Source organism: Neolamprologus multifasciatus, chromosome 4 (genome assembly GCF_963576455.1).
Source record: "Neolamprologus multifasciatus chromosome 4, fNeoMul1.2, whole genome shotgun sequence".
NCBI classification, from domain to species: domain Eukaryota; kingdom Metazoa; phylum Chordata; class Actinopteri; order Cichliformes; family Cichlidae; genus Neolamprologus; species Neolamprologus multifasciatus.
In genome coordinates, this window is record NC_140442.1 from 26,075,030 (window position 1) to 26,091,410 (window position 16,381).

At 39.7% G+C, this 16,381-nt stretch overlaps 1 protein-coding gene across 2 annotated transcripts; it reads right to left on the minus strand.

Moving 5' to 3' along the window:
- Window positions 1-1,015: 1,015 nt before the first annotated feature.
- Window positions 1,016-15,672, minus strand: LOC146520643 (uncharacterized). Of its 2 annotated transcripts, XM_085157215.1 has the most exons (5): window positions 15,441-15,672; window positions 15,021-15,081; window positions 8,031-8,055; window positions 6,003-6,083; window positions 1,016-5,137 (listed from the first exon to the last, which is right to left on the minus strand). In XM_085157215.1, exons 4-5 carry the CDS (start codon window positions 6,046-6,048, stop codon window positions 4,284-4,286), a joined length of 900 nt encoding a protein of 299 aa, XP_085013341.1. In that variant the 5' UTR covers window positions 6,049-6,083; window positions 8,031-8,055; window positions 15,021-15,081; window positions 15,441-15,672; the 3' UTR covers window positions 1,016-4,283. The 2 variants fall into 2 exon arrangements, with proteins under 2 accessions (XP_085013341.1, XP_085013340.1); XM_085157214.1 differs by lacking the exons at window positions 8,031-8,055; window positions 15,021-15,081; window positions 15,441-15,672 and having other exon boundaries at window positions 6,003-6,343.
- Window positions 15,673-16,381: the final 709 nt, after the last annotated feature.

Here is a 16,381-nt window from a genome sequence, read left to right on the forward strand (position 1 = left end):
AATTCTGATGATTCTCCAGCAAGTTCTGTATTGGCCTTTTCCCTCTGATTTCCTAGCGCATTATGGGACAGGAATGAGGACTTTCTATCAGCAGTGTCATATTTACCTCAATTTGAGTTCATGCATGATACAGTTTTTGGTTTCTTGTTGTTGAACAAGCAGGGATATCAAGGTCCACAGGGGATATGAAGGTCGGGATTCAACATTGAAATACAGTCAGACCCACTGACCCTACAGTCTGTGGCTAACAGTTAATGATTTCCTGTCTTACTTATGTGTAGTGAAGTTCTTCTTTGGCAGCAAAGTATTTCATATTATCTGTGGGTCAGACCATTGGGCCACATCACAATCTTCTGGTGGTGTTGTGTTGATGTTTGCGTCCTATACTGACAGTCAAAGGAGCTTGCAAAAAAAAGCGTCTGGACTTCTTTAAGTTGCCTAAGTTGCTGACTGAACATCTGCCAGTTTTGGAGGATGTAGTTTATACATTGTCGTACAAAGAAAGGATGGGTCCTTGCATGAAATTTATGCACTCTTTCACATGTGCTTACAGCCTGTAGGTTGGTTGATTATGTAGACATTTGCAAAAGGGTTTTTATCACCATTCAAACTGTCATTCACTAAAAAACAGGGCTACTAGGTTATTGACATCTAAGCATACCAATGACTATGGATTCATACAAATTTATGTGGTTTTTTTTTAAACGATTCAGTCCCATGAATTCGGATTCATGGGACTGAAACATTCATCTGATTCATCACGATAGTTTATGAGTGTACAAGTAGGTCTTTTTTGTATGTGTGTGATTTTTGCACCAGGTTCTTAAAGCATTCAGCTGGTTCTGTTTGAATATGGCACTGCTGTATATTGTACCTGGACTGAAACACAGTTTCAGTGTATGAGGGGACTTTTTTGCTGTTTTTGTGATGTGCCTGTGTAGCCGGTCTGGCTTTAAACTCTGATTGCCGTTAATTCTCTGCGTTGTGTTGTGCGAATGACCAGAGGAGTCAGCTCTCACTTTGCCAGCTGGATGGATTTATTCTCCCAGAACTGTTTAAAATAAAAACAAAACAGTACAGCGACTTCACTTTACTGGACTTCTGCATGAACACCTCTCCTCAGCGGGGCCTCTAGGCGACTGAGGTGCAACATCACAATAAATCCAATTAACAAACAATACTACTAAAATGTATTTATAATCATATATAACAAACGAAAATGCACTGCATCGTGAACATATAGTGACAATTACCTCATCAACAAAATTATACTTTAGGGAGACTTCATTTACCAGTGGCAATTTTACATATTTTTTTAGTTACATGCATCTAACAGCAAGTTGAAACAGTGAACATGAATCACAAACAAAAGATATAACCAGTTCACATGACACAAAAATAAAAGAGGGAGCTCACATACCTGTTTAAAATAAAAACAAAACAGTACAGCGACTTCACTTTACTGGACTTCTGCATGAACACCTTCAAGGGAGAGAGAAGGATAGCGGACCACATGAGAAGCCACGTGCATGCTCCTATGCTCTCATCTGAGATTAGCTAACTAGCATGTTACAATAAAGTGCTGTACTCGACAGAAAAACTAATTCACACTAAAATATCAAACAAAACTGTGAGACAAAATGCACAAAGGGAACGAGCAGTGTTTGAATTACTTTTAGTTACTTTAACTATGTTTATTCGCTCTGTAACTGAGAACACTAGCGTACGCTCACCTCTCCTCAGCGGGGCCTCTAGGCGACTGAGGAAAATAGCGCGCAGCTACAGGAAGTGACTTCGCGGGAAGTCAAAGGTCACACAAACAAAATAAAAGCTCCCAAAATATAAATACAGAAAATAAACATATATAAATAAACACATATACATAACCAATACTGACAAAGCAAGATAACACTGCAGGATGGATCTTTGGTGAAATATAAATTATTTTTTAATACACCCGTTACACCTGCAGCACAAGGTCTGCAATTTCTCTTTTGTGTGTGTTTTTTGGTGGTGTCTGAGGTACCAGGAGAAGATGGTGTGGTATGAGTCACCTTTGTGTAAAAGTGTTCAGTTTCTTGTATGATGATTAAATGTTGCACACAAAAAGTGTGTTCTAATGGTTTGATGATGGCATTGTAAAGCAAACTCATTTCACAATTCGTCATTTGACCACAATGCTGCAGGCAAAATACTGTTACTCTGATAACCTTATTAAAATAAAGGTTTAACGCGTTTTTTATGTAAAAAAAAATGTGATCTTTAATTAACAGCATATTTTTAAAATGTCCATCCATTAATTTCATGTGGTAAAAAACATTACATGTTTTTGTTTTAAGTATAATAATAATGTCATAATCAAGGGTAACCATTTTAAAATAGATTTTTCCAAGTTAAATCCAGCAATGTAATTAGTGCGCACTTTATTTTTTACAGTAAACTTCTGTGAAATATTTCATATTTGAATGTGAAGTTATTTATAAAGAATCATATTAAACTTACTATGATCATAAATTAACAGTATATTACAATGGGGAATTATATTTAATGGTGTTAAATAAAGATAAATCCAATCATTTCATATGTGGGCTTACCTTCTTTAAATGTGAAGATCTGTTGTTTATTCAAGATTTTGATGTAAAGTTACATTTAACAGCTTATGTAACATAATAGTCTCAAATTAACTGGATATTTTCATAATGATAAACCCATTTGCTAGTTTATAAACTGGATTTTGACATTTTTTGAACGTATAAATGAAAGTATGCTGCCATATTTTATCCTTTTAAATATGCATCAGATGTACGAGATTTTTACATTCAATTACACAATAATCGAACTAATTAAAGTATTTTTCTGCTACTTTACACCTGGTTAATTGTACTACAGCAGTGGTCAGTATTTTTTGTTGGTGTAATTACTGTTTTTACACACGTAAACACCTTAAATAAAGGAAATTTTAGAAATACAAAGATGTCACGTGAATTTAAATTCACAATTTAAAGTCATGATTTTAAAAGTCACAAAACTGTGCTGGAAAATCTCCATTTTAAAAAAATGCATTTCGGTGTATGATAGAGAAGCAAATATGGGAGGTCTGCATGTTTACTGCTTTAGTGTGAAATTGTGAGTACATCTCAAATCTAATTGTAAAACTCAATCACACAATACACAAACTGGAATCTGTCATATTACAACATATTCTGTTTAACATCCACTGCCATAAATCAGTGTTATAGCTAAATTCAGTGAGAAAAAAATCACACAAAGGTCAGAAAAAGACAGCGATTTCCAGATTTTCTACAGTGAATATACAAAAAGAACATATTGTTCTTCTTGTATTGCCAATGTGGTTTTAAAGTGTTTCAAACAATTCTAGAAGTATTTTTAATGTATATATCCGTTCTAAAATAGTGAAGGCATAGTTCAAGACGGTGGGCGGTATACTATTTACTTTCTTTCCCCAAGAATTAGATGAGACGATCAGTGCCTCAGAAAAATATTAAACAAATTCTACAAACCAATTTTCTTAACTTGGCATGAACGTGAAACCAACAAGCCCAACTGCCAGGAAGTTTTAAAAAAAATCTGCCAGCCAGAACTTCTAATTAACACCTAATCAGTGTTTGCCTAATCAGTACAGAAACTGAGAGATAAAAATGTCTTGTTGCCATGTCAGCGAGGTTATCTACAGCCCGAGCGCAGCAGTAACCAGATGCTGGTTTTAGCTTCACAGTAACTGCACAGACATTAAAAAAGTGTAATGTTTCTCATGTAACTCTTAGCAGGAATGAGATTTCTCAAAATGTTAATGTTTGGATTTTTACACAGAAATGGTGAATCTGAATCCGTCTTAAGAAACTCAACGTGTAAAGGTGATGCATCAAAACACAGAAACACTCAAAATCTCAGCCCTCAGTTGCAGAGTATTTTTCATACCAGAAACAGTGAGGGACACCATAAGCATTAAGATGTGCATGCTAAAGGATGGCGTATTTTTTTTCCCCCATTTCTACAGGAACCCTGGCTAAACATCTAGTGTGGAATTTTTCTCTTGGATAAGCTTGCTTGAAGTTCTTATTTCTGTGCAGTAGGGGGTGGAAGTGGACTTTAGTTCTCAGCTTTGTAGAAGCTGCACAAATATATAAATGCCACTTTTATTATCAAGGGGAGGTGAAATGGTGGGTGATGGTGTAGTATGCTATTAAACCCACTCATATAAAGCAACATATAAAGGAAGCAGTGTATACATGGTATACAGGGAGTCTTTCTTCAACCATTTCTTACATGACAGAGCAACACCGGCAGCTCCTGTGCTTAGAACTGCCTTTTCCCTCTGTTATGCCTGGTGGAGATGCATTATGTGACTCTTTAGCACCTTCCTCTGCCTGCACATTGATTCCAGCTCCGTTTCCACCCGAGGGAATATCCTGAACTGCTTCATCTTTGGACTCTTTCCCGGTGCCTTGCTCTGCTACCTGGTCTAATGGTGAATAAAGTGGAGGAGGCATTTCAGGTCCTAAGACATGCTCTTCTCCATCCTCCGTGATTATCACTCGTTCCACAGTGATCATGCCTTCCTGCTCCTCTTGGCTCTGACTCTGGTCTGTTGTAGCATCAGCGTATCCCAAGAACACAAGCGTGACAGGACTTTCCTCCAACATCTGATTCTCCACAATATCTACTTTTTCCAACGTGTCTCTCACTGCCCTCGTGTTTTTATCATCTGTGTTTCCCACACTTACAACACACTTCTCACTGCTCAAATCATCGCTTCTAGAGCCGCCAAATGGCCTGTAGTCTTCCTTTGATGTGCTGGGATGGGTATAAAGTGACAGGCCTTTTTTCTCTGAGCCTCTGCTAGCTTCTACTGTCTCTGTCTTGGTTGGTGTGACTGTGACTTCATTCAGCAGCACTTTCATCCCGACCCCATCGATGACACTCAAGATCTGCCCGAGCTCTTTAGACGAGGGTTGATCTGCTGACCCACTGATAGTGTGGATGCTCCTCCTGCCGTCATCAAAGACGGTGGTAGCCTTTGGAGCACCAGCTGGTGTGGACAGAGGAGCCACTGACCTAACAATGGTGGCACCTGTCTTGGGGTCCCGCTCTACCTGCACCTCCAACATTCCCAGGACTGCAGTCACAAAAGACAAAGTAAAATGCTTACAGTGAGGCAAATCAAAAGGCCCAGTTATAATTAAATATTCATATAGATCTAATTTCAAGTCATTCACAAACCATGTGAGACCTTTAGTTTTCCTAACAAAACTGCTTTTAAATGTTTCATAGGCCTGAGTATTAACAAAAAGTGAGAAAGTACTAAGGTCAATGCCAGGTCAGGAGCAGAGCTTTTGTGTTACTAATGTGAGCCAGCACAACAGAAATTATAGGGGCACAATGAGCAAAATGTAGCACGCTTATTCTCTACATACAGCCCTCCAGTGGGCATTAAAAATTAACCAACAGAAATAACAAGAAGGCTAAATATAACATTGTTCCCAGGCCTTTCACTGCAGTCCCTTCATTAAGTCGTATCCTGGGGGCTGAACTTGGACGGAGCAACATTAAATAAAGAGGTCATCATTTCAGAGGGAAGGATGAAGAGGCAAATATAAATAACTGAGGATAGCCTCTTGCCAAAATTTAGGTTTATCAACTTGTACAGTTGGCATTTTCACTGGTAAACATTTTTGTCATGCACACTTCATTAGCATTCACAAAATTCCATCATCAATAGTCCATTCCTAGGGCAGCACGGTGGCACGATGGTTAGCACTGTTGCCGCACAGCAAGAAGGTCCTGAGTTCAATTCCAACATCAGGCCGGGGTCTTTCTGTGTGGAGTTTGTTGGCCCCGCGACAGACTGGCGACCTGTCCAGGGTGTACCCTGCCTCTCGCCCTATGACAGCTGGGATAGGCTCCAGCGCCCCCCACGACCCTGAAAAGGATAAGCGGAAGCGAATGGATGGATGGATGGATAGTCCATTCCTGTGTCTCACCTGATCGGCCATCTTGCCCACCTTCATTCAACATCCTTTGCGCCATTAGTACAGAAAAGGGACCCACAGGCAGTTTGTTCCCTGAGAAAGAAAACGTAGACATGGAAATAACTGTATTTTCAGTGCAGTGTACGCTCAGAGTGTTTTTACTTGTGATTCTATTTGATGTTAATGAACACAAACCACCTACAATACTGAATTGACTGACAATGTCTTCATTAAGGATGTCATTTGTGCACTATCTATATTAATAGGCACAGTTATTACTGAGACAAAGTGATATAATGAACATGTGCCCAACACTGCTAACAGTTTTCCATTTAATTCAATTCAATTCAATTTTATTTATATAGCGCCAAATCACAACAAATGTCGCCTCAAGGCGCTTTATCATTACACTGCTCACTCACAAGATTAGATGCGCACAAAAAGAGTGTGGAGGTTTCAGGATGACGTGCGCAGACGAGTTTTGACAGTTCACAAATTTGCTCTCACCACAACTGAAGGAGCGATAGCTAATGTGACCTAACAACACCCCTTTTCATAATATAGTAATAATAATAAGAAGAAGAACAAGGAGAAGAAATACTTTATTTATTCCAATGGTTGGGATAAATAAAGTATTGTTACATGAAAAACAACTTAGCTCAAACATAGTATCTTGTAGTTCTTAAATAAGTTTACTAAGGGATGAGCTCAGTTAAATAGAGAATTGAGGTACTTTGACTGCGCCCTTCCCAAGGGGTCATCACAGCAGATGGATCTGCACAGATTTTCCTTCCTCCTACTCTGGAACAGAACTTCCCGTTCATCTAAGCCAGGGATGTCAAATTATTTTTACACTGTTCAGCCCAGTGAAAGTCCGCTTTCAGTCAGTGTAAAGAACAACTACACATTTATTATTTTAGATTTTTTTTTAATAAAAAAGAACAACATTTCAAAAATACAGCTCAGTTTCTGCACACGATAAAGATGGGCTTAAATTATAAGAAATAAATGTTTAAAATTATAGGAATATTTCTCTGCCCTGTAATTATAACCCCATAATCCACAGATAAATCATACATTTCTTCAGTAGATAGTGTAGATTTTAGATAGTGAAAAAACAGGAACTTTCTGTTTTTTTTTGTTTTTGTTTTTTTTTTGGTGTACTTGCTTATTTATACCTATTTAGTGTCCTATGAATAGCCATAGAAGAGGAGTTTATCAGTGGGAAAAGTTGTAAAACTTAAGAAAAGCCGTCCAATGGGCCTGATTGGAGCCAAAGATTCTGGCCCCTGGCCCTTATGTTTGACACCACTGGTCTAGGCATACATTAGCTTGTAATACTGTAAGGGTATTGTGTCTCCTCCCAGTGATGGTGCAAGACCTCTGCATAGTGCTGAGTATAAATACAGGCTATATCTTATCTAGAAAATATACAAGAAACAAAAACAGAGATTAAAAAAAGCCTTTAAAATCGTTGATTTCTTTTCTCTTTTCTCTTTATGATTTATTTATTTCCCTGGAAACAACATGGGAGTAAATAACAGGAAGTTCCAATTTTATCCTTTAACATTATTAGGGTTGATTTTTTGTATGCGTCTGTCTGTTTATCTATATCTCAAACACTAACATCACTCACATATTTCACTTAGTGTCAGATGTTCACTGCTTCATATCAAGGCTGGATGTGCTTTTATAATGGATACACTCTTTTTACTTCTGTGTCCCTCCCAACTCCTCAGAAGCTTTGTTCACAATGTGGAGATTGGCCAAAAAGTGCTGTGATAATGGTCTACTTGTAGCACACAGAGTCAGAAGGAATTTAAGTAATGTTGTTACGCTCAAAGTAGAGCTCTTTCTCAGCCACGGCTCCATTCTGTCACACAGACTTAGATTATTATTCTTCAGGCAAAGACTTAGTTATGGCAAATTATCATCTGCCAAGAAAGAATGGTTTCTAGGCAGGCATAGTGATAAAAAGTGACAAAATATGATAGCAGCTGATGGTAAGCTAATGGAGGCTACGTGCAGCTGACTTCTTACCTTGCACGTCCTTGTCAGTGCCAGCCTGTGGGTAAAGGGAAGAGACAATTTTAAGTACTCCCCATGGTCAGACACTCAAAAGCAGATACTGAGTCTGCAACTTTAAACTCATGCCCCTGCCCCTCGCTTTCCTGAGCCCTCCCCAGTTCGTGCCCTGCCGTAAATATTTCACAGCCATCATCAGAGAAGTGTTGAATCAAGTTTAGTTCCGTCAAGTTAAAAGAAGCTGAGACTGTCTTGCCCAACAACCATTTCATGCCTGATACTGGCTGTCAGCATGAGACAGAGCTAAATGTGGGCTGGACCGCACAGTGGAACATTTGGCGGAGGCCAGAGGTCAATAAATACGACACATTTTTGGAAAAAATATACATGCTAAAATGTATACATGATGCTAAGGCATTACATTAGTACAGCTTAGCTTTGAAAAACAAGCAGGATGTTGTCAGTATTTACCTAATTTCAGGTGAAGTTCTTGTTGCTCCTGTAAATATATTTAATTACTAGCAAAAACCTATCCTATGGATATTTTATTGCTAGGCCTACAGCGCTTGTCCACTTTGCTCATGTATGAAAACTCAGACATGTATGTTAATGTTGTCATGTTATTATTTTTATGTTCATTAAATCCCAAAGTGCCACTGCACTAAAAACTGTTTTATTTACAAAAAAACAGCATATACATAATGTGAACAATATACACATACATGTAACGTATACGTATTGTGAGTACACGAGGAGTTAGGTAAGAGATATAGATATAGATGTACAGACCATTTAATATTTTGTATCAGGAAAAGAAAAATGTCAAATTAAAATTAGTGGTGTCAGCATTAATCTCGTGGAGATTTGCCACTTTAATGTAGTCATGGTGTTAACGTCATTTTAACGAGATTAACGCTGACAGCACAAATTAAAATATGAAGTTACTGTTGTTGTTGTATATATGTAAATGCTTACTCAACCTAAGGCACATCTTCCTATTATACTTGAGAGCAGCTCGGTCATCTGGCTGAAGCCGTGCAGTCACTAGAGTCTGTGTTTTTTTCTGGCAACCGCTGCCCCCTCTGTCTCATCCTCAGGCTTCTTTTGACTTTTAGTTTGTTCCCTGACACACATGCACACACGCACACATTGTCGTAGACATCATGTGTGTCAACACAAAACGACACACATTAGAGCTCATAATATAAATGATTCAGAGCAGTGGACACTGTGTCTGTGTTTATGTCGTACGCTCCAGGCTTTAATCCATCACGTCAACTGTCACATGGCTGCCTTCTATTTGAATTCATCACGGCTAGCAGAGCAGTGGATCTGTGACAGAATACTGTATGCTTCATGGAAAACATTCACATCTTTAGAAAACGATGAGTGTGAGCCAGTAAAATGTAGATTATGTTGACTCGTTAACTTTGACACAGTCAAATCAGTGATTCGATCAACTGCATCTGAATGAAACTGTTTAAATGTGGCTGTGTGTTCAGCAGCTTAGCACAGGACTGAGCTGAAAGCTGTAAATTGAAGGACAGGAGGTGGAGTTGTTTCACTGAGCCGCTGGCCTCTTGTGAACTTCCTCTGAAGAAGGATGTCAAAAGAAGAGTCAAGGAAAGTTCAAACTCAGAAAATCAAGAAAACGAAGCAGAAGGACAGAGCTGGAGGAGAGGCGGCAGGGATGGGTCAGTGAGGAGACTAGAGTAAATGTTGGGTGATTGTATCTGCAATAATCATGAACGGATGTTTCAGCAGATAAAATTTTTTAAATAATAATAATAATAATAATAATAATAATAATAATAAATTTTAATTAAAAGGCACCTTTGAGGACACCCAAGGACACTAAACAATAAAATAATAGAGATGACAAAATGAAGAACAATAGAAACAAAATGCAAGATAAAATTAACAAACAGTGTTTTCACAGTAAATATGCAGATTTGAACAGATGGGTTTTGAGTTACATTTAAGCTGGAGGAGAGAACCAATGTTTCTTATATATGGGGGTAAAGAGTTCCACAGTCTGGGAGCAGAGCAACTGAAAGCAAGAATGGATGTAGACTGGGTGGAAAGAGAAGGACGTAATCTGTTAATGCTGCGTAGATGGAAATAGGCAGTGAGATTATTGATGTGCAATTTATAGGATAGTGAACTGTCTAGGTAGGATGACACCTAGGCTCTTAACCTGAAGTGAAGGGAAAACTGTGGAGTTATCAATAGTGAGTGAGAAAAGATTTGCCTTCAAAAGTTTGTATTTAGTGCCAAGCTCAATGAGGATAAAACTGAAATCTCCTTATTTCAGTTTTATCCTCATTGAGCTTAAGAAAATTAGAGCTGAACCAGGATTTGAATTCAGATAGGCAACTTCTTCCCTTCTGTAAGGGAAGAAGTTGGGAGGGAAAAATCAGGCCTGCAGGAGAGATATAACCGGGTGTCATCAGCAAAACAGTGAAAGTCCATCCATCCATCCGCTTATCCTTTTCAGGGTCGCGGGGGGCGCTGGAGCCTATCCCAGCTGTCATAGGGCGAGAGGCGGGGTACACCCTGGACAGGTCGCCAGTCTATCGCAGGGCCAACACACAGGGACAGACAACCATTCACACTCACATTCATTCGCACATTCACACCTAGTGACAATTTGGATTATCCAATTAACCTATCCCCACAAGCTGCATGTCTTTGGATGGTGGGAGGAAGCCGGAGTACCCGGAGGGAACCCACGCAAACACGGGGAGAACATGCAAACTCCACACAGAAAGACGCCGGCCTGATGGTGGAATTGAACTCAGGACCTTCTTGCTGTGCGGCAACAGTGCTAACCACCGTGCCACCGTGCTGCAGTGAAAGTGAAGATCCAATTTGCGGAACATGGTACCAAGAGGGAGGATGTAAATTATGAAGAGAAGAGGGCCTAAGACTGAATCTTGGGGTACACCAGAAGTGACTGAGAATAGACAAGAGCGAAATGATTTAAGTTGAATAAACTGGGAGCGGTCATGGAGATATGATTGGCACCAAGCTAGGGGTGTGTCAGAGATGCCAAGAGAGGAAAGTCTGCTTAGACACAGCTTATATATAAGCAGCTCAAAATAATTAAAGGAGCACTATGAGAAAAATCAGAGGTCAGTGAATAGAAAAAGTCCTGGTCAAGCAGGTTTTCTATCAATTGGAAGGTCAGTAGTTTGATCCCTGGATATTCCAGTCTTCAGTTTTAACGTATCCTTAGAGAGAATACTGAACCTGCTTCATCTATTAGCAGTGTTGGGAAGGTTACTTTTAAAATGTATTCCATTACAGATTACAGATTACATGCCCCAAAATGTATTCTGTAACGTATTCCGTTAAGTTACTCAATGACAGTAACGTATTCTGAATACTTTGGATTACTTAATATATTATCATTCTTTTTACAACTACGTGAATGTACTATTGCTGTGTGTTTTATTACTATCACTGAAGGTCCGCGGCTCCGAACCTTAGTAAAGGGACCTCTGACTAATACGGCGGGGTCTGTGTCGGCTTGTAGCAGAAAAATAGCTTTACTTTGTTGTGTGGAGACTTTTCTTGCGAGAGACAGAAAGAGGCGTTGAAAGGCTGCTCCAACGGAACTTATTGTTTTCGGAGGAAAACACGAACACAGTGTACAGTTGAGTCTTAATAGCTTACTTACAAATGGGCTCGTCAGGCACTCTTCTTGGCTGCAGTGGGTATTATTATATTTACATGCTTTCAGCTCCTGTTTTTGCTTGATGACAACTCGTACTTTTCCTTTTTCTCCCTCCTCTTGCTCACAGACACATAACATGTATGGCAGTCCATTCTCCCTGCAGCACGGACTACACTGCCCATGAGGCTACATTCTTTAGAGCTATGCTTGTAGCATTCTGCCTGTTAGCTTAGCACAACAACAACAACAACAAAAAGGCGCTCTCTCACCCAGGAAACACACAGTCGCAGAGAGAGAGAGAGAGCGTCGCCCTGTAACCATGGCAACTGTAACGCTGCCGCCTGGAACAACAGAACATAGCTGTCAAACAAAACCCAAACAGTCCTGACCCGCCACAATATGAAACAGGAAAGTACCGCAGTGTAATCCATTTATTTCAACAAAGTAACTGTATTCTAAATACTACCTTTTTAAACGGTAACTGTAACGGAATACAGTTACTCATATTTTGTATTTTAAATACGTAACGGCAGTACATGTATTCCGTTACTCCCCAACACTGTCTATTAGATATATTTGAAATAAATCCTTAAATATTAAAATAACACATTTAAACCACTTAAATGTTTAGTCTAGATTAGAGTTGTCCTGATCAGTGATGGTAAAGTTGATTGTTGAGATTTGTAGCTCAGTTCCCCATTCACAAATTAAATTAATATCATTATGTGATTCCCTTTAATCAACTGAATCTGCCTTGCTATGTTTTACATTTACATACAATCTCCACATATAGGGACAAAGTCCCCAGTCTGCAACCCACAGAACCTCTTATTGCTAGACACCACAGGACAGCCCCAGAGGTGCCATGTCCATGGCCTAACAGGTCAGAGCTGATTTGGTGAGCTGATGGGCACCTGCGCAATGTTAATGTGTGGCAGTCTGAACATAATGTGTAGCCTATATATGACCAAAACCATCTGCCAGTGTTAACAGACCAGAAGGGCCCATTCAAGGGATCAAGACAAACAGCCAGCTGCCTGGCAGTGGTCCTCTTACTCGTTCTGCAGTCCTGGCAGAAAGACTGAGGATTGTATTGCTGCCATTTTGGATCTTACTGAGTATGAGTCAGGCCAGCAGCCTGCTGTTGTCTGAGAGTGACAGAGAAAAGATGTCACAGCTCAGCACCACAGCCCAGAGACCCAGACATCTTGCTCAATGTGATCTGTCACTCATTGTTGGGAGTGACATCCTGAAACCTGACAATTGGATGTCTTAACACTTTAGGCCAAAAACTAGCAGTCCTACCTGCTGTAAGTTACCTGCTTTGGTAGTAGAGCATCTTTCCAAATACATGATCTTTTTTATTTACAATGAGTTTGATGTGAAACATCATTGAAAGACATAATGTTATTGGTCAAAAGTGGTTGCTTATATACACATTAAATGAGAATTTTCCAGTTTTTCCTTGTTTATCAGAACACAGTATCCATGATGGAGGAACACTAAAAATATACTGGAGAATATCATCATGTATGTCTTCCCAGAGCAGGGGAAAACAAATACTACTTCACATTTACTGCCACAAAAAAGAAAGGAGGTATTGTTGCATCTTTAGGCTCGACTGCAGTGTGGATGGTCTGCTCCTGCCGTTAGCAGTGCACATGCCTGAGGCTGCGGGTGTTTGGAGAACGCAGAAATGTGCTGCACAGTGTGTGGGAGGCTTTTGCAGCATGCATGATGCAGCACACGGCTACTGGCTGCATAGACAATTTAGGCTGTTATGTCTTGTTTACTTTCAAAAGCTTATATCCTTCCTTCAGGGAGCAGTTTAGCAGTCAATGGTATGCAGAGTGGCTTGCAGCAAACAGTGCCCATCCAATATCAAATAAAGGTCCTTTTCTGACGTCATCATTGCAGGAGGAGACGCTTGCATTTTCTCTCAGTTTTCAACACAAAAACAACCAGAGTTTTATGTAAATGCATTTTCTTCTGTGCACTACTTGGTTGTGGTGAGAGGTGTCTGTAAGATTTCTGCCATTGAAACACAACATGTAACTGAAAACAGCTTGCACATGTGTGGATTGGAGCAAATCAGACATAGTAAAGTCCAAGTGACCCAACCCAAAACATCTGACTACACGTCAGCTAGCAAATATCTTATTCTGGCAGCCACAAGATATGGCCTGATATAAGGGTGGGGCCTACCAGCGGTCAGTTTTTAACACAGCTAAAAAGAGAGCAACAACTCCAGATCCCTGCCTCAGTTTACACTGCAGTCACAGTTTAGCTGAAGGCCCAGTGAGACCATCCTGTGTCTGAATGGCAAGTATGAGGCCACTGAAAGCTTTATGAAATCATAGGTGCAAATAATAAATAAAGAGAAATGAAGCGGCAAAAAGGAAACTGGGGAGAGCAAATTGGGCGTGTGTTGTGAAAGTCTCTTGAGTATGATATAATTTTCCATTTCAGCGTCCCATTTTCCATAAAGGAAAAAAGGCACAATTCACTGTCAAAAACACTACATTTTTTTCAGTGTAGACATTCTCTCAGGTGTTAACAGCGTAGCATAAACAGACTGGCTGTTATTTAGCACTTTTCTACTGTATTTGAGCAGTCAAAGAAACTCAGGGTTCAGTATCTCACCCAAGACTTTTTTTGACATGTAGACTGTAGCAGCCTGGGATCAAACAACCAATCTTTCAATGAGCAGTGGATCTGCTCCACCTTCTGAGATACTAATGTCTCCTCTGTGGTTACCCAAACACTGTACAGGCTTCCATGAAACAAGGATTTAGGACTAGTTAGCTAGCCTGTTGGCATGTAAAGATAGTATGGTGAGGTAGTTCTTAAAAAGTAACAAATAAACAGCACTTAAAGACTAAATTCTGAATACCAGGAAAACTTTGGACCTAGCAGCTATTGCAGGTTACTAACAAAGCTAGTAGCTAGGTATTTTCAGGGTAATATGAACACAACAGGACAGAAAATGTATTTTGAAAATGCTAAAGGTGAAGTGTGAAGATCCTATAAATAAAAACTGGATTCAGGCAGGCCTACAGATCACTCAGTGACCACCAATCTCGGTGGAAATTGTGTATTCCGCGACCAGACGGAAAGTGTTTGTGGGCCATTGCTAGCACAGTGCTGCACAAAAAAACTCCTTGTGTTAACTTTGGCCACTAGCATACTCCTGCCATCGCCAGTAGCTTGTGCTGACTTGTGTTCCGACTCATCTGCAGACATTTCAGACACTTCAGATATTATTTAAATTACACTTTTGGGTTGACTTTCAGACTATCAGCTATCAGCACAAGAAAGATGCAAACCTTTTTTTTACCCCAGTCTCACTCCTGAGTTTCTCTTCTTTTTACAGTATGGATACCTCTCCTGTTGATGCAAGGAGAACTCAGGTCAGTGACAGGAAAAAAGTTTGAAATAAAGCATTTGAAGTTGCTTTTCTGTTTCTGATGTTGCCTTGTCACCAAAGGGAGGATAATAATACATTTAAAACATGTTTAGTGGCCAAAACTCTGGATGTCGATGTGTGGATACAGTAAGATAAAGAAAGCTTGTACAGTTTCACACTCCTTCACATTGTTCAGGATTTATACAAACTTTGACCACATACTTCTTCTAATTATTTTCTAACACTGAATGTTTTTGAAAGCATTGAACTGTCTGTACTGACTTCAGAAACATATTATTTGCTTTCAAGTAAGTTTCTCATTTTTTAAGTCAGTACTTACCCCTCGTCCACCCTTTGTAAGTTACCTCCTAAAAGCCAAATGGCCTAAAAAAAAAAAGCAGGTTACTGCAAGATGAAGCAGCAGAGACGGCTGTTTTTCCTCCTGCTTAAACCAGAGAGAACTGAGAACACGGTTCATATCGCTGTGGGTTACACCCGCTTCTAATAGAATTCTTTGGTAACACCCCTTTACTGCCGTGTTCCCTAAAGACAAGGACTTGTTCTGTGTAAAAGGAGTCTGCTGAGAAACACAGACAGTGAGAAAGAGTAGAGGGGGGATATTTTTAGGAGATGTGACCGACATATTAAAGCATCGGCAGAGTTCAGGGATACCGAAAGAAATACTTCAGTGACACAGCACATTGCATACATGCTGATGCTGTATGCGTCCTGTTAATGTAAGCTATAAATATGCTGAGGTCTGCTTCAGGCCTTCTCTACATCCAGCGAAGTGGGTCACTCATGTTTGGGCTGATGGCACGTCTGAGTGCGGGCAGGCAGGCTCAACTCAGGCCCCTCGAGCCATTCATTTCACATACCAATAGTTAGTGGCCAGAAAGTTAACTGTGGAATGGTTTCTGGACAGGCAGTGCATATCAAGTGAGACCATTCCACTGAAATAACAGGAGACAATGGCGGTGCAGTAAGATTATGTTGACGTGAGGTGAAAGTTCAAGATGGTAAAAGGCTGACCAAAGTGGACAGTAAAAGGGAAAAACTACCGAGTGAATGACTTTCAACTCAGTAGCTCGAAGCCTATGTTGGGGTTTTTCTTGGAATTATTTTAAAAAAGTGTTTAAAGGATTCTGCTGAAGGAAATATGCAGTAGCAGTTTTGTGGCTTCTGTCTGATGGATAAAGCTTACAGTATGAATTATGATACAGTATTTAATAAGAGTGCAGGATGTACTCAACTATTTATTTTATTATTATATTAAGATTT

Coding starts and splice junctions, on each gene's coding strand:
- LOC146520643 (XM_085157214.1), bottom strand. CDS start 6,105: ATGTCTACGTTTTCTTTCTCAGGGAACAAACTGCCTGTGGGTCCCTTT. Junction 5,138..6,002: donor TGGGCAAGATGGCCGATCAG/GTGAGACACAGG, acceptor TTGTGACTGCAG/TCCTGGGAATGTTGGAGGTG.